The following is a 17,638-nucleotide window of genomic DNA, read 5'->3' as shown; positions in this document are numbered from 1 at the left end:
TGGCTATCCCCCTGGGGATAGCCCCCACTTTCTGTCTCCTTGTCTCTGTCTCTCCTGCAAAAGCATACTCACCTTATAGCAAAAATCTCTCTTAAAAAAAATGTAAACTTCGGGGCTGGCAGGTGGCATGATGGTTAAGGGCACTGGGACTCCCACATGGCTAACCGGGGTTCAGGTACTAGACCTGGCAGCTTGCTTTCTCACTTTCTCTCTCTCTCACTCTGTCCACCTCTGGTCAAATCAAAATAAATAAGTAAATAAATGAAATTAGACAAATAATTTTTTTTTAATGTAAACTTTGTTTTTTTAGAGGTTTTTGTTATTGGGCGTGTACGCTCGCCAGACAGAGAGAGACAGAGAGACAGAAAGCGAGAAATCACCCCCCATGGGGGATGGCCACACCACAATCCCTTCTCCATTCTCCTCTCGGGCTCTTGGGCACGCACGCACACACGCCCGGCTTGAGTTTTAAGCCACCAGGTCCGGGATGCAAACTGCAGTCGACTCTGTGGGAGTTCAGCAACATAGCCATTACGCTAACTGCTGGTCCCAAAAATGTAAACTTGGAACACTCAGATAATAGAAAATGTTCTAAAGCTAAATTAATGTAATTAACCACATTAATAATATTTTAAAAGAATTATTTAACTTTTAAAATTTATTTACTTATTTTAATTTGACCAGAGAGGGACAGAGAGAGAGAGAGAGAGAGAAACAAGCTACCAGGTGTAGGACTTGAACCGCCATCAGCCATGTGGGAGTCCAGAGCCCTTAGCCACCATGCCACCTGACAACCACCCACATTAATAATTAAATGGGCCAGACCATGACCTAGCAATTAAAGCAGCTGGCTCCCACATAGCTAACTGCCAGGTTTAAGTCTCAGACCCAGTGACTTGGGAAACTTACTGGACATGTGGCTGTGCATGTTCAAAACCCTGAAAGGACGAAGAAATGGTGGAGAAAGGATTTCAGAATGACTATGCCCCATGGGGGGATGCTTTCTGGTTTTTACTCTGTCTCTCTCCGGCAAGTGCAAGTGCTTTCTGGTAAAAGTAAAATAATAAATCAGACACACACACACACACACAAACATATGTATATATAACATATAGATAGATACGCATATATGTGTGGGTATGTAATATCAGCATATTTAATAGTGAAATATATGAAATCAGGAATGAGACAGAATGAAGATATCTGCAATCTGTTCAACATCATTACTGGAGGTCCTAGTTCAGTAAATAAGGCAAGAAAAAGAGATCAACGCTATAAAGAAAAGAGTGAAGCTCAGAGAGGGTAAAGTCATTGTGCCAAGGTCACAGCTACAAAGTGAAGGATTCCAAATTCAGTCACAAGAAGGCAAGCAGAGATGGCATGAAGGTTAGGGTGCTGGATCCCACGGAGCTGACTCCGCACTTTGAGTCCCAGATCCTACAGCCTGAAAATCACAGAGCTGGAGGCCAGCAGATGGCATAATAGTTACATTGCTGGACTCCCACATGGGACCGCGTTTTGAGTCCTGGACCTGGTAGCTTGAAACTCACGCTGGGTGCATGTGTGTGCATGCCAAAGACCCTGTGAGGAGAATGGAGGAGAAGGGACTGTGGCATGGCCACTCTCCTTGTGGGGGTGTGTGGGGGTGTGATTTCTCACTTTCCCTCTCACTGTCTCTGTCTTTCTCTCTGGTGAGCACACATACCCTATGGCAAAAACCTCTAAATAAAATGAAAAAAAAAAAAAAGAAAAAGAAAAAGATGCAGGGCACGAGTGAGTGAGTGCCCAAAATTCTAAGAGGAGAATGGAGAGGAAACTGTGGTGTGGCCACCCCCACGGGGGGAGGGGGGTCCTCATGTTCCCTCTCACTATCTCTTTCTCTACCTCTCTCTGGCTAGCACTCGTGCCCTATAGCAAAAATCTAAAATAAATAAGTAAACTTCAATCCCAAGAATATCTGACTCCAGACCCACAGCCTTGTCATCTACACTGCCTGGTAGTTGAGAGCCTTGGATTCCATCCATGCATACATTCAACAAATCTGTTTTCGAGCACCACACTCGGCCAGGCGTGTGGTAGCCCCAAAACAGTCTCCACTGCTTGGAGCTCACATTCCAGCAGGGGTGATAGACAGTACACAAATATAGACTATGCGGGGTGGAGAGGCGCCTGGAGGGCCACTAAAATAGAGCAAGCAGATAGGAAGACGGGCCTGGCAGAGTCAGTGTGGCAGGGAACGCTTTTCTGAGGAAGCGAGGGCTGACAAACGAGGATGGGATGAATAAAAGGATGAATAAACAGATTCCTCTCCTGTGTCTTGGCTAGCCAAGCAGCCAAGTGGTTTCCAAGTGGTTTCCCCAAAATCTCCTTCTCCCGAGTCAATTCTGGATATAGCCCTCTTCCTCACTCTAGCTAGAAAAGCTGAAAATGTTCTCCCTGTTTTCTCCCCAAAGGAATGAATGGAATAGTTTGAGGAAGAAGCCATCAGGAGGGGTTGGCCAGTGGCATGGTGGATGGGGCGCTGGACTCTCACATGGCCGACCACAGTTTGAGTCAGTTTGAGTCCCGGACCTGGAGCCTTGCTTTCTCACTTTCTCTCCCTCTCTCTCTCTCTCTCTCTCATCAAATTAAAATAAATAAAGTTAAATAAAAGTAATTCTTAAAAAAAAAAAAAAACGCCATTAGGGATCTATACTATTAATACAGCTTGGGGTCAGCAGATGGTGTAGTAGTTTCCACGTTGGGCTCCCACATGAGCAACTGGGGTTCAAGTCCAGGACCCAGGGGTTTGAGAATCACTGGGTGTGTGTGCGTGCCCAAGATCGCAGGAGGAGAATGGAAAAGGGATTGTGGCACCCATTCCCCTGGGGGAGTGATTTCTCACTTTCCCTGTCACTATCTGTCTCTCTCCAGCCAGCAGACATACCCTAAGGCAAAAAACTCTTTAAAAACACTTTTTAAATTACAGCGTGGGGACCAGCAGTTGGTGTAATGGCTATGTCGCTAGACTCCCATGTAGTCAACTGCAGTTGGAGTCCCAGTCCCGGTGGCTTAAACTCTGGCCGGGCGCGCGTGCGTGCGTGCCCAAGATCCTGAGAGGAGAATGGAGGAGAAGGGACTGCGGCGTGGCCATGGGGGGGGGGGTGAGGGTGTGTGTGTATGGAAGTGTGATTTCTCACTTTCTGTCTCTCTTTCTGGTGAGTGCACATGCCCTATAGGAAAAACCTCTCCAAAAAATGAAGAAAGAAAGAAATTACAGCGTGACTGCCGCCACAAAAAGGTGGGCAGGGGTGGACTGAGTTGAGGTGAGGCTGGACAAGGAAGGATATAATTGTGACGGTGTCCAGCGGCCTGGCTAAAAGGGCACGGCTTAACCGCCAAGTGGAGAATGGACAAGAGCCCCTCAGTCCAAAGCTTGAGGGCGCAAGGAAGGCTTCAAAGTAGTGGATACGGCCGCCACGTGCACGCCCCGCAGCAGTCACCTGCTGTTAGTGCGCGCGTGCCCGCTTTACCCGGCGAGGCGCACCGCCAGGGCTGCACGCATGCGCGACCTTGCTGGTACGGGTAACGCCAAGAGCAACGCGTGCCTTCCCCGTGTGCGCCTGCGCTGTGGAAGGAATCCCGCTGGGGCGGGGCTTAGACATCTCGCGATCTTTCTTTTCCTCCCGCCTCCTTACTGTTCTGGTGGGAAACCGAGAGCGTGCTGCTCACTCCCGCCGACGTACCTGCAGTTCGTCGTTCGTGGCCTCGAGCTGTGTCCCGAGACTAGGACGTGACTCCAGGTGCGCTCTGCTTGTGACGAGCTTCCCCTGTGGGCCCTGTCAGAGCGCCTCCCGAAATCCAAGCAAAGCCCCAAATCATAAGCGAGCCTCCCCAGCGTCCAGGCCTCATAAGTCCTGGTAAAACGTCTTCTCCAAATCCTAGGGAGCCTGCCCGGCCGACTGCGGGGTTCCAGTCTCGCGCCTGGCGGCTTGAGAATCATGCTGAGCGGGCCCCAAATCCAAAAAGGGTGGAGAAATAGGGCAGAAGGGATTGCGGCCTGACCATCCCCGGGTGGGGGGCGAGGGGGTCCTTTCTCCTCCCTCTCTGTCTGTGGTGAGTGCAGCACCCTCTGGCAAATTAGAAAAACAAACAAAAAAAAAAAAAGAAAAGAAAAGAAATCCTGACTAAATCCCGTCAGAATACTGAAAGAAACGCACCAGGAAGACGTGTAGGACCTGAAATCGTGTCAGAACCTTCTAGAAATCGTCTGACTTCTCCCTCAGAGCCTGTTACTTTCCCTGGAATCCTGTTACTCACCCTCCCAAGATCTCATTAGAAGCCTGGGAGGTCCCCCCATTAGTGATGCCCAGAAATCTTGGCAAACCCACCAAAAATCCTGTAAGAGTCTTTTTTCAATATCCAGTCAGAGACTTCTGGACTTTTGCCAGAGGCCCCACACACACACACACTTAAAATCCAGTCTGTGATCCCCCCAGGAATCCAGAGATCCCTACTGAAGAAATCTGGTCTCAGACCTCTGAAATCCAATCAGAAACCCCCTCAAAATCCCCTAAAAGTCAGACTTACTCCCTCACACAGAAATCCAGTCAGACTCCCTTGGAGTCCAGATAAAGGCTCGTCTCCCCAGAATTCCTGCCCAGGACCTCCTTGCCACAGTCCATCAGAGCCCTCGATCAACTCGGCCTCCCCTCAGGGTCCCTCAGGAGTTTGTCCCAGAACAGTCAGAGCCCAGTGCCTGCAGAGTCATGTCCCCACTCACTCCACAACCATCCCTCCTCTGCCCCTACAGGATTATCCAACCTTGAAAGTGTCTCTCTTCAAAGACCCCTTTTTCAAGGACATTCTAAAATCTGCCAAAAAGTGTGCATCGGTGGCTGTGGGTTCCATCTGGCCCTGGCCAGTGCAGGGTGTTGGGAGCATGTGGTGAGGAAAGGGCCTGAAGTGGTGGGGAGAACCCAGTCAGGCCCCAGGTGACCCTGCTAGATCATTGGCACCAGGGTGCCCCAGTTCCTCCCCTGGGGGCCCCATGATCCCTTTCTCTCTTGCAGGTGTCCTGGAGTTTGTAGGTAAGGAGATGGGGCAGGGCACTGTTGGAAAACAGGGGAGGAAGTTCCTAACTGTCTCCAGGCTCAGAAAAGCTCTCTAGAAGAGCTGTAAGTCAGGGCAGGGCCACCAATGAAGAGAATAGGGAAGTGGCCTGGGAGGGCCAAGAAAAACCCCAGGGAGCAACAGGTTTGGGAAAAGGTGCCTTTTTCTTTTCTTTCTTTCTTTCTTTTTTTTTATTTTTTTGAAGAGAGGTTTATGATATAGGGCACTTGCACTTGCTAGACAGAGAGAGACAAAGCGAGAAATCACCCCCCAGGGGGGATGCCCATGCTGCAATCCCTTCTCCTCCATTCTCCTCTCGGGATCTTGGGCACACATGCACACGCGCCCGGCGTGAGTTTTAAACCACCGGGTCCAGGACGCGAACCGCAGTCGACTACATGGAAGTCCAGCGACATAGCCATTACGCTAACTGCTGGTCCCAAAAGGTGCTAAATTCTCACCAGTCCTGGTGAGCATGAGTAACCTGGGGTCAGCCTGGTCAGTGAAGAGAAAAGTAACAACAGGCCAGGAGCTTCAAGGACCACTTTGTGTCACTCCAGCCTTAGGGACTGGACTTAGTTCAGGCACACTAGAGAGCCATAGGAGGGCTGGGAGCAAGGGAGAGAGTCAAACTTGCATGAGAGACCAACAGTCCAAGTACAGGCTACTATGATGAGACTCGTCAGTTGCCCAGGGCCATGGGGAAACCCAGACACACCACTTCGCTCAGCCAAGGTGGAGATCAGAACTGTTTTCCAGAGGAGGGGACTTGTAAGCAGAGACAGGAAGGCAAGGAGGATGTCCCAGGGAGAGACCCGGAGGTGAGAACAGCCATCCAGTTTGGGGAACAGAACACAGTTTAGATGCTGGGGCATCAATATGATTTGAGATGGGGACACAGATGGGGCCAAGCCATGCAGGACCTTCAATGCTTAGTCCAGATTCTGTCCCCAGAAGTGCTGGGGAGCCATGGAATGGCATTGACCAGAGGAGACATGGGTCAGCTCGAGGCCCTGTGGGGATGGACTGGAGGGGAAACCTAGAGACTGGGATGCCAAGGAGGAGGGCCAGGGGAGAATGAAACCCAGCTGAGCTAGGGCTGTAGGGAAGGAGAGAATGGATGGATGAGGGGATTAGACAAACTGTCGGGGGTTTGGGGTGAAAGGCTCCCAGGTCTCCTAAGGAGGAGACAATGACAATAACACCTCCCCTTCCAGCCCCATTTGGACCTCTGCCAGCCACTCCTTAACCCCCTGTCCTGCCACCTCCAATCCATAAAACAGGTCCCAGCGGGAGCTGCTCAGGGGAGGCGGGGGGTGGGGGTGGCAAACAGGTTCTGAAAACCTAGAGTAGCCTGGGGCACAGATGGAGCAGCAGGCCCCCACCCGTGGGTGACTGCTCTGAGAGGCCATTTTCCTGCTTGTCCTTCCAGGAGCAGCAGCAGCGGGTCCTTTTCCTGTGCCTCCGCTTGATGGAGGGAGGCTGGTAGCTGCACTGGCAGGTGTGGAGTGGCAGAGGCGGCCCATGGACCTGCCAGAGGGCCAAGCAGGTGGCTCTGTTTCAGAAAGTAGGTGACTGGGCCCCTGTTCACCCCAGAAGAGGGCGTAGGCAAATGGGTGCCTGGCAGTGACTCTAAGAGCTGCTGAGGCTCTTCAGGGGTGGCTGATCCTCAACAGGTGTGCAGGGTGGGAGGGAGGGAGCTATGGTAGATGAAGTGCCGACTGAAAGAGAAGGGATTGTGGCCTTCCCCCTCCCCGCCCCCCAGGAGGTGATTTCTCTCTCTCTCTCTCTCTCTCTGTCTGTCTCTCTCTCTCTGGCAAGTGCATGCGCCCTATAGCAAAAGTCTCTCTCTTAAAAAAAAACTGAGATACTCAATTTTTTCATACTAAGTCTTCATGACCTAACGTGTATTTTTAATTACTTATCAGCTAAGAGCAGGAGCAGTGTGTACCTCACACTGACAGAGCGTGTCAGTTCGCGTTTACCCCAGTTCGAATACTCAAGAGTTGCATGTAGCAAGGGACTGCTCCGATGGTTGGCACTGCCCCAGAGCGATGCCTGACATGCACCAGAAACTCAGTTACTGATGTTGGATGGATGCACATCAAATGGGTGTGGACTCCAGCTTCCGAAAGAAGGACCGGGTTATCTTTCCTGAAAGTCCTCTGCTAAGGGAGAGTCTTGTCTGATGGGGAAGGAGACTCCTCCCCTTAGAAGGACCCAGTCTGATGGAGGTCTCTGGGCCTCTTTCTTTGAGACTCTTAGGCATCCACTCCAGCCTGTGTCTTTTCCCTAGGCCCCAGGCTTGGACCCTGGTCTCTGGAGGCTTCTTAGAGAGGAGGGTCAGAGGCAGACACCAGAGCGCTGGAGCTAGAGGGCAGGCTGCTTAGTGACCACTATCTAAACTTCACCTGCACCAGCAGAGGGCGTGTGGCCACCGGGAACCTATGGGCAAGGGTGAGCCAGCTCCGGAGGCTCCCGAAGGAGAGAGAGGGACACACCCAGGAGAGATGGAGGCCTGGGATGCAGGGGAGAAAGAGACAAACAGCAGAGGAAGAAAAGAGAAGACTCAGGGATAGAGAGTCACCAAAATACGGCAGGGAAGCACAGAGGCGGGGAAGAAAACTGGAGTGAGGGACCTGGAGACAGATAGATGGGACACAGGAGAAGGAGATTCGAATAAAGATGGAAAGAGCCAGAGAAAAGCTCAGAAAGGAAGTAGGACAGAGACACTGAGAAAGGAAATGAAGGAGAGAAAAGGGGAGAAACAAAGAGGCATTTCCCTAAGGGGCTCTTACAAGGGCCTGCGGTCAAATGCTGACTCTTAGAACCCTGGACAATCCTGGGTTCAAATCCAGGCTCTGTGCTCTCTGATGAGCATCACTGGACAAGCGACCTTGCTGGGCCTCAGGGTCCTTGTCCACAACATGGGGAGGACAGTGAGAGAAGGAAACCAGATTGCAGCTAAAGCCCACGTCTCACCTAAATGAGTTCCTGCTCCCCTTCCCAAGGCCAAAACTCAGAGCACAGATTCAAGCTAGAGGAGGAGACATGTACAAAGTCCCAAGAGGAGAATGGAGGGGAAGGGATTGTAGTCATCCCCCACCCCAGGGGCGGGGGTGAGTTCTTTCTTTCTGTCTCTGTCTCTGGCAAGCGCATGTGCCCTATAGCAAAAATCTCTCAAAAAAAAAAAAAAAAAAAAAACCTAGAACAAAGAACCCTAGAAGAGTTGGAGGGATGAGAAAGGGGACTCACATGTTGAACAGGTGACCTTGGGCAAGTTCCTGACTTCTCTATACCTCAGTCTCCTCGTCTGTGAAGTGGGACTAGTAATAGCAGCCACCCACGGTTCATGCAAAGCACTCAGAAGGCCTGGTAACTATTAAATGCTCAGAAATGTTCGATTCTATTATTGAGTCCCTATCACATGCTAGACCCTCTATTGAGGCCCCTCGAGGTTTTATCTCATTTCTTTCCTAGAAGGAGGTAACACCAACCCCATCTCCAGAGGAAGAAACTGAGACACAGAGAGGTTGAGTCCCAGGTGCCGCCACTGGTCCAAGTTGCCTCCTGAGCCTGCCTGACCCTCCAGCCGGCCTTCACTGAGCTGTTGCACCCTGCTGTGCGAAGGCCGGGAGCCTCGAAAGTCACTTCCAGCTCTGAGAGAGAGCCTGGGCCAGCCGGTGGCTCCTTAAGTAGAGGGTCTCCTATTCATGGAACGTTTGCTGAGCACCTATTATGTGCAGGCACTGTGGCGATAGCAGTGGGCAAACAGAACAAAGAATACACACGTGTGCACATGCACGTGGGTTCCTCACATAACACAGAGCTAACCCTCTCAGCCCTGGTGGAAAGGATCTCCCTAACTGCCCCCTATTTTTACCAGTGGGGACACCAGGGCTCTGAAAGGAGAAGGGACTTGTCCCAGACGTATAGTTGGGCTCTGAGCTGGGGCCAGTCTGACAAGCCAGTCCAGCTCCTAACCATCCCTCGCTCACTGCCCATCCTGCTTGGATCTCCCCATCCTTCTGCATCTTGGACCCTGGCCGTGGGCTCCAGTGACGCCAACCTCGCCTCGGGATACAGGGAAGAGAGAGCCCTGGTCCCCGGGGTGGGCTGGGAGACCGGAGATGCAGCGGGCGGAATCGATCCAGGCTGCCCGTGTGTTATTGGATTGTTCCTGGCTCCTGGGCCCCACTTCAACCTCAGCTCCTCCCAGAATCCTCTTTTTGGCCCTCCCCTACTCCTATCTCTCTCTGTGCCTAGCCTGGAAGGTTGGAAAAGAGAAGGCAAGGGTGATCCCAGAGTGTTTATTTGGACACAAAGGGTTAGACAGCAGTAGGAGCCCTCCTGGGATGAAACATGAGGCCCACGTTTGGGGGAGGTGACTCAAAGTACCCTCACATTGCTGCCCTTCCTGAAGCTTCCTACAGCTTCCTGCCCAGCTGCAGCTCCAGGCAGCTCTGAGTGCCTCCTTCTGCGTTCTCACAGATCTCCACTCTCCACCCCACCCCAATTCCCCCAATACCTTAACCCTCCCATCCCACCTCACCCCTCTCTCCTGCCACAGAGTCTAGCAGGCCAGAGACCCAGGGTACTCCTCTTCTCACCGGTGGACTGGGCCCTTCTGTCTCCTCAGTGTACCTCTGGGAGCAGCCCGAGACAGCCAGCCCGGGGGCGCTGCTCAGCTTAGAGGAGCAAATACTGAACTCAACGTTTGAAGCTTGTGACCCTCAGAAGACAGGTGGGAGGGGTAGGATGAGGGGCTGGGGAGTAGTCAGGGCAGAAAGAGATGGGGGGCTGGGCACTGGGGAGGCACAGAGAGGAGTTGGCTAGGGCCTGCTTGGGAGTCTTCAGAACAAAATGGGGTTGTGGGAAGCTTCAGGAAGGAAGTGGATGGGGACGGAGGCTTTTCAGGATACGGTAACCTTGGCGGACACTGATGGAAGAGGACAGGACTTTGGTGGGAAACAGCCACCGCGAACCTGGGGGACGCAGCGGGTACTGTCCTTCATTTCCGACCTCTTTGCTTCACTCTGTGAGGTGGGGATGACTAGATCCCCATTTCCAGGTGAATATAGCTAACTCAGAGGAAGGGCAGAGACTTGTCCAAGGTGTCTGCTGGACTGTGAGGCAGGGCCGCCACGCCACCAAGCCTGCTCCGCCTACCCCCTGCCAAACTCCTTGTGCGTTCCATCCAGGCACTGTGGCTGTGGCCCGAGTACTGGCCTACCTAGAGGCTGTGACAGGCCAGGGCCCCCAGGATGCGCGGCTCCAAACGTTGGCCCACAACCTGGATCCCCGTGGGGAGGGCCCTCGGGCCACCGTGGACTTGGACACCTTCCTGGTCGTCATGCGGGACTGGATTGCTGCCTGTCAGCTACATGGGTGAGTCCCCAAACCTCCACCCTCCCTGAGAAGCCCCTCCTTTTTCTTTTCTTTTCTTTCCTTTTTTTTTTTTAATTTGCCAGAGACAGAAAAAGAGAGGAGGAGACAAGTCACCTCCCTATGGGGATAATCATGCCACAATTCCCTCTCCTCCATTCTTCCCTACTTTCAGGATTTGGGGCATGTGTACACATGCCCCTGGTGTATTTTTTTTTTTTGGGGGGGGGGGTTTTTGCTATAGGTCACGTGCACTCACCAGAAAGACAAAGAGAGACAAAGTGAGACGTCACCCCCTCCCCCCCCGGAGGAATGGTCATTCCTCAATCCATTTCTCCTCCACTCGCTTCCCATTCTCCTTTTGGGTTTTTGGGCACACATGGACACATGCCTGGCATGAGTTTAAGCCACCGGGTCCAGGACTCAAATTGCGGTTGACTACATAGGAGTCCAGTGACAGCCTTTACGCCAACTGCTGGTCTCACCCTAGGTGTATATTTTTTAGAGATTTATTTATTTATTGGGGGCCAGCATGTGGCGTGGTGGTTAAGGGCACTGGACTCCCACATACCTGACCATGGTTCAAATCCCAGACCTGGCAGCTTGCTTTCTCACTCTCTCTCTCTCACTTTATCCCTCTCTGGTCAAATTAAAATAAAAAATTAAATAAATGGATAAATAAGGTTAAATAAAAGTAATTCTTTTAAAAATCATTTATTTATTTATTTATGTTATTTTTTAATTTGACCAGCGAGAGAGAAAGGGAGAAAGCCCAGTCTGGGACTCAAACTGTGGTTGGCCATGTGGGAATCCAGCACCTTTAACCACCACACCACCTGTCAACCCCAACCTGTGGTTGTATTTTTTAACCCACTAGATTCAGGACTTGAACTTTGCCATAAACCACATGGGAACCAGCAGCCGTAACCACCATGCCACCAGCTGGCCCACGCCCTTCCTAGTATCTAGCTTCATACCTGTTTACTGTAGTCAGTGTTCTGCAGGCCCAGGGAACTGCCGTGGTTGGAACAAGACTAAGGAGGAGAAAAAAGTGAAGAGACGGGTTTAGGGAGAGCTGGGCAGGGGACAGAATCCCTTGGACTGGGAGACAGGTTCTGGGAAGCAGAAATAAAAGGAGGCTAATGAAGGGGAAAGCTGGGGGCAGGGGGCAGCCGAGGCCCCTACCTGTCCTTTCACCAAACCCAGTCTTGCCCCTTTGGCTTTTCCATCTGGCCCCAGCGCTGGCCATCTGGCCTCACCTTCCTCCCCACTGTGCTGCTCTCACCTGATCTGTTCCCCTCCTCCCACCCACAGTCCCCCTGCAGTGGCTGCTGGGATTGTGGGCGACTGCAGGGGGCTCTGAGCCTCCTCCCTTTGATGCAGGGGATTAGAGCTGGAAGAGGAGACTGCCTTGGAGGGAGCCCTGCCCGCCCAGCAGCTGCCATCTGGTGAGAGTGCTATTTATAGAACGAAGCAGGCCGGCCCAGGGTCAGACAGCGGGGGGGACTTCCCACCATGCTGGGGTGAGGGGCAAAGGGCAGGGTGGGACCCAGGAACCTTTGCCGTAGCCTGGAGTTGCAAGTTTGGTTTTCTAGAAGCATCTATGACTGCCTATCCTCCCTGAGATTTCAGGATTTTTTCCTTCAAGGGGTTCTTTCCAATTCCTCTTAATGCCAGCCCTGTTGAAGAGACCTGCAAGCCCCGTCCTCCTCTGCCTCCTCAGCCACCACCCCCTTTTAATTCTGGCATTTGCAGACTTCTGGCCTTGTTGCTCTTTCTCAAACATGCCGCATGCCTGCCCACCGTGCGCCTTCGCTCTGGCTGCTGTTTCCTGGCCTCAACTCTTCACACCTTCCTTTTTCCTTATACCCTTGGCAAAGGAGAAGCCCCGGGAGCTCCCATGCTAAGATCCCTTACCCTCCAGCTCACTCTCAGACCTGTCTGCCTGCCTTCAGAGGCCTGGCTGAGAGGAGACCTGGTTATCTGGTTAGCCACCTGGGGTTTGCCCTGGGGTTTGGCTGATTGATTTGCTCACCATTGTATACCCAGGACCTCATTCACTGGGTGGGTGTGTGGGGGTGTTCCTTTAACAAGGGATCTTAGTGTATTTCTCCAACCTTACAAAAATAAACAAAAAACTGGGATGACAATGGTTACATTGCTGCACTCCCATATAGTCACCATGGTTCAAGTCCCAGGCCTTTCAGCTTAAAACCCACACCAGGTGCTGGTGCATGCATGCCCAAAATTCCAAGAGGAGAATGGAGGAGAAAGGATTATTGCAGGATAGCCTTCCGCCCTGAGGGGGTGATTTCTCACTTTCTGTCTGTCAGTCTCTCCAGGGAGTGGAGGCTCTATATAGCAAAAATCTCCCTAAAACAAACATGAAACAAAAAATATATAGCTTTTTTGACATCTCCTTGAGCCTCCTGGTCAGTCTGTGGGCAGGAGAGGGCTGTGAGCCGAGGAGGGGTAGGCCAGCTCTGGGACCAAGTAAGGGAACAGGAAGGAGAGACTAGAGGCCAAGAGGCCTGGGGGAGGGTCTCTCAGTGCAGTGAGAGGATCCAAGGGGAGAGGGAGAGGCCTCAGCCAGGGCAGGGACTGGGGGGACAGAAAGTAGAGGTGGAGCAGAATGAGGGCAGGAGGACAGGCGTGAGCTCTGATAGACAACGCGGGTGGCGAGGAGCCAGGGAGCCAGGCCGGCCCAGTGGCTACCTGGATCGCAGGTGAACTGGGAGGAACTGGTTTGGGAAGTTGAAGTGCTGCCCAGCGTCGGACATAAAGAAAGTGGAGATTGGGGTGATCCGGGAGATCCAGCCTAAGCTCAAGGTCAGGATGAGCCAAAGGCCTTACAGTGAGTGTGGCTGTAGCCCTAGAGACCATGAGATCACCGAGCAAAGGTGAGAGTGGAGGTCAGAGGAGAACCAAGCCCAGAGCCCTGGGGTACCTCAATGTTTAAGCTCACCAGGGAGCACCCTCTTATCTGTCTCCCTCCAGGATGCCCAGAAGTGGAGGAGCCAGCCAACCTGGAGAGCTTCGGAGGCGAAGACCCTAGACCCGAGCTGTACCTACCCTCAGACCCCCTCCCTGCCCCTCATCCTGCACCCCTGTGCCCTCTAGCCTGCCAAGGAGGACCTGTGGGGAAGTGGGTGAGGGGCAAGAGCTCAGGAGAGTGGAAGAGTCTCTCCCACCGTTTTTTCTCCAGAAGAGCCATAGTTCCCCACCACCAGCACCTACCCAGACCTGCAGAAAGGTGGCCAAGGCTGTGGTCACGCAAGCAGTGACCCCAGCCTCTTTCCTACCCCAGTCCTGCCACCATCGACCTGCTGAGCAGCCTGGAGGACCTGGAGCTCAGCAACCGCCGTCTGGCTGGGGAGAACGCCAAACTCCAGCGGAGTGTGGAAACCGCTGAGGAGGGGTCAGCTCGCCTTGGGGAGGAGATCTTGGCTCTGCGCAAGCAGCTTCGCAGGTGGGCTGGCCCAACCCTCCCTCCCAGCCCCCAGCCCCCTACTCAATACATGCCCTGTTCCATGTCTGTGCCTGTCCTTTCTTCTTTTCCTCTTCCTTTTATCTTTCTTGAGGCCAGGCAGCTGTGCAGCAGTAACACAACTGGACCCATGTATGGAAAGGTCCTGGGCTTGCATCCTGAGACCTCCCTAAGTATATGTGCCTTTGCTCTGGGCTGGCTGGAACTGGGGAAGGTCATGGCATGGGGTTACTTGACTCTGTCTTTCTCTCTCATAGAAGAAATAAATAAATTTTTAAAAATAATTATTTAATTTTACTTACTATTATTATTATTATTTGACTAGAGAGAGAGGGAACGTGAGAAAGCACGCCACCAGGTCTGGGACTCAAGCTGCAGTTCATGACCACGCCTCCTGGGAGCCCCTTTAAAACATTTTTTAAAAGTAAAACACCACCTGTCCCCAAAATAAACTTTTAAAAAATATATCTTTTGGGACCAGCAGTTGGTGTAATGGCTATGTCACTGGACTCCCATGTAGTCAACCGCGGTTCGCATCTGGGACCCGGTGGCTTAAACTCACGCCGGGCCCATGGGCGTGCGTGCCCAAGATCCCGAGAGGAGAATGGAGGAGGAGGGATTGCGGCATGGCCATCCCCTCGGGGGTGATTTCTCGCTTTCTCTCTCTCTGTCCTTCTGGCAAGTGAATGCGGCCTATAGCAAAATTCTCTCTCAAACACACACACATACACACATATATATTATATATATTTTATCTTTCTCATATGTGTTCTTGGTTCTTGTCTCTCAGCCTCTGTTTTAGTCTGTTTATTTTCATCTCTAGAATTCCGACTTTTTTCTTGTCTCCTTTCCTCTCTGTTTCTCTGAATCATTGGCCTTTTCCTTTTCCTGTGTCCTGTTAAGTCTTCATGTCTGTGATGGTCTCCCTATTTTAGTCTCCCACTCTCCCCTTTTTTAAAGTTCATATATTTATTTCTTTCATGAGTGAGAAAGAGGGACAGCACCCCCAACAGGGTCTTGATGCCATGATTCAGCCCAGCCTCAGTCAGCCCAGATCCTGGGCACACATGTTCCCTGTGTACTCAGAGAGGGCTCTGGACACGAACCTGAATCCTTCCCATTTTTACCCTTGCACCACTGTCTGGCCCCTAGGTCTCCAACTTTCTCTAAGTCTCTGTCCCCACTAAGTCTAAGGATGAAAATGGGTCTCTGGGGTGTGGTGGCACCTGCCCTTTGGCAAAAATCAATGGAGGCTGGAAGATTGCAGCATTGAGTCCATTTCTGTCTCTCTAAACATTTGCACATGATTTTAAAAAGAAAAAAAAAAAAAAAAAGAAGGAGAAGAAAGAAAATGGGTCTCTGTATCCCACACTAGGTCCCTTCCCACTTTTCTCCAGGTCTCTGTCCTACCTCTCAGGGTCTCTGCCCCCACACCTGGGATTTCTCTGTTGCTGCTTCTCTCTGAGTGGATCTATCTGTGCGCACCTCTGCCTTCCTTTGTCTCATGGCCCTTCTTCACCCCCTCCCACCCACCTGACTCAGCACCCAGCAGGCTCTGCAGTCTGCCAAGGCTGTGGATGAAGAGCTGGAGGACCTGAAGACTCTAGCCAAGAGCCTAGAGGAACAGAATCGCAGCCTTCTGGCCCAGGCCCGGCAGATGGTGGGTTCTGGCCCAGGGAACAAAGATATTCTTCCCCTTCCCTCTTTCCCGGAGTAAGAGCAACAGAACTTGATTCTGAGGAGGAAAGGAGCAAGGGTCACCTGGCTTCCTCCCTCATTCCAAGTCCCTACTCACCCCAAACTTCCTCTCAGACCTATCTACCTTTCCCTTTCATACAAAGGGACTCATTTCCCCAGCCCTGTTCTTCAGTGATCCAGGCCCTGGTCGTGTCCATAAGGGTGGGATAAGAACAATATGGGGGCAAGGGAGCTGGAAAGGAAACCTTTGTCCTCTCTCTGGGGTTGGTCAGGAAAAGGAGCAGCAGCACCTGGTGACCGAGATGGAGACGCTGCAGGAGGAGGTAAGCTGAAGCCCGGCACCCACCAACCCCTTCCCTAACCCTCTGGGTCTTCCTGGTCCTACTCCTTGTGCCTCAGGCCCCATCACCAAACAAACTTCAGCCTTCTGGGGGAGACCTGAGGATCTGAATAGTGTGTGCAAGTCCCAAAGGTCACATCACACAAGGTTCACAAGAGCATGGGTCCTGCCTTGGCCACCCTGAGGTCTCCTTAAAAGCAGAACCTCAGTGTCTTCACAAGTAAAGCTGGATGAAACAAGTACACCCTCTTGTTGCTCTGAGCAAAACTTCTTTTTCTTACTGGAGACAGAAAGTCAAAAAGCACCTCCCAGTAGGAATAGCCACACTGTAGTCTCTTCTCCTCCTGTCTCCTCTCAGGATTTTGGGCACACATGCACATGTGCTTGGTGTATTTCTCAAGCCTTCAAGCCTCCAGGTTGGGCACTCAAACCACACAGCCAGCCATGTGGTTTTAATTACCATGCTGCCAGCTCACCCAATCATTGCTTGAGATTTAAGTCAGGATACTTGTAAAGTCTTAGGTGCAAGCTAGGACACAGAGCATGCTCACTAAAAGTTAGCATTATTTATATTTCAGTATTTTTTATGAGGAAAAAAAAAAACGCAGATACTTTGGCATGGTAGTAATACAACTGCCCTGCAAGCTAGAAGCCATATGGTGATCATGGATTTGGATACTTGGGTTGGTCTTAAAACACGCTGGGCATACACAATGGCACCCAGGGTCCTTAGAAGCTGGGAGACGAGGGAAAGGGGTTGCGGAGTGATGATATCACATCCGGGGTGCCTCTCTGTCTCACATGTGTTCATGCATGCTCTATCATAAAGAGGAGAAAAATAGGCTTCACAGTCAACCTTTAGGTATGTGACTTTTTTCTGAGCCTCCATTCTGTTCTCTAGGAACTGAGGAGGGTATCTGTTCAGTAGGGCTTTTGTGGGGATTAAATGACAGCTTCTTGTTTGGTTGTTTTAGTTTTGCTGTAAGATGCATGTACTTGCCATAGAGAGACAGAAAGAGAGAGAGGGAAGGTGAGAAATCACCCCTGGGGAGGTGGTCATGCTGCAGTCCTTTCTCTTCCATTCCCTCTTTGGAATTTTGGGCACACACACGCACCCAGAGTGCTTTTCAAGCCACTGGATCCAAGTCTCAAACCAGGAAGACAGCCATATGGAATCCAGCACCTTAACCTCCATGCTATCTGCTGGCCCTAACTGACAGCATTTTGCCCAAGGCCTAGCACATCATCTGAAGAGATCCAGTACAACCTCACATCCAATTCAAGCCCCATTCTATCTGAGACAGAAAACACATCTGACAGACCAGCCCCGTAGCATTATGCTCTTCGGTGATGTGCCGAGGAAGCCAGATCCCACATGTCTGACAGGGGCTCAAGTCCTAGTCTTAGTGGCTTCCACACCAGGTACATGTGTACATACCCAGGATCCTGACAGGATGGAAAAAGTATTGCGGGACAAGCAGTTAGTGTAATGGCTATGTCGCTGGACTCCCACGTAGTCGACCGCGGTTCGAGTCCCGGACCTGGTGGCTTAAACTCACGCCGGGTGTGTGTGCGTGCGTGCCCAAGATCCCGAGAGGAGAATGGAGGAGAAGGGATTGCGGTGTGGCCATCCCCCC

At 51.8% G+C, this 17,638-nt stretch overlaps 1 protein-coding gene across 1 annotated transcript in view; it reads left to right on the top strand.

Annotated features, from left to right (window-relative positions):
* Nucleotides 1-3,672: 3,672 nt before the first annotated feature.
* Nucleotides 3,673-17,638, top strand: part of KASH5 (KASH domain containing 5) — a 29,559-nt gene continuing 15,593 nt past the window's right edge. The window contains exons 1-9 of the mRNA XM_006160154.3: nucleotides 3,673-3,782; nucleotides 6,524-6,658; nucleotides 9,731-9,835; nucleotides 10,293-10,479; nucleotides 11,860-11,924; nucleotides 13,474-13,540; nucleotides 13,784-13,945; nucleotides 15,506-15,623; nucleotides 15,934-15,984. Of these exons, the coding sequence (XP_006160216.1) occupies nucleotides 6,616-6,658; nucleotides 9,731-9,835; nucleotides 10,293-10,479; nucleotides 11,860-11,924; nucleotides 13,474-13,540; nucleotides 13,784-13,945; nucleotides 15,506-15,623; nucleotides 15,934-15,984 (798 nt within the window). The 5' untranslated portion in view covers nucleotides 3,673-3,782; nucleotides 6,524-6,615. The remainder of the gene's footprint in view (nucleotides 3,783-6,523; nucleotides 6,659-9,730; nucleotides 9,836-10,292; nucleotides 10,480-11,859; nucleotides 11,925-13,473; nucleotides 13,541-13,783; nucleotides 13,946-15,505; nucleotides 15,624-15,933; nucleotides 15,985-17,638) is intronic.

The sequence above is a fragment of the Tupaia chinensis genome, unplaced genomic scaffold, assembly GCF_000334495.1.
Source record: "Tupaia chinensis unplaced genomic scaffold, TupChi_1.0 Scaffold000673_1, whole genome shotgun sequence".
In the NCBI taxonomy this organism is placed as follows: domain Eukaryota; kingdom Metazoa; phylum Chordata; class Mammalia; order Scandentia; family Tupaiidae; genus Tupaia; species Tupaia belangeri.
Note: the sequence above shows the minus strand (reverse complement) of the source record. Positions and strands in the feature narration are given on the sequence as shown.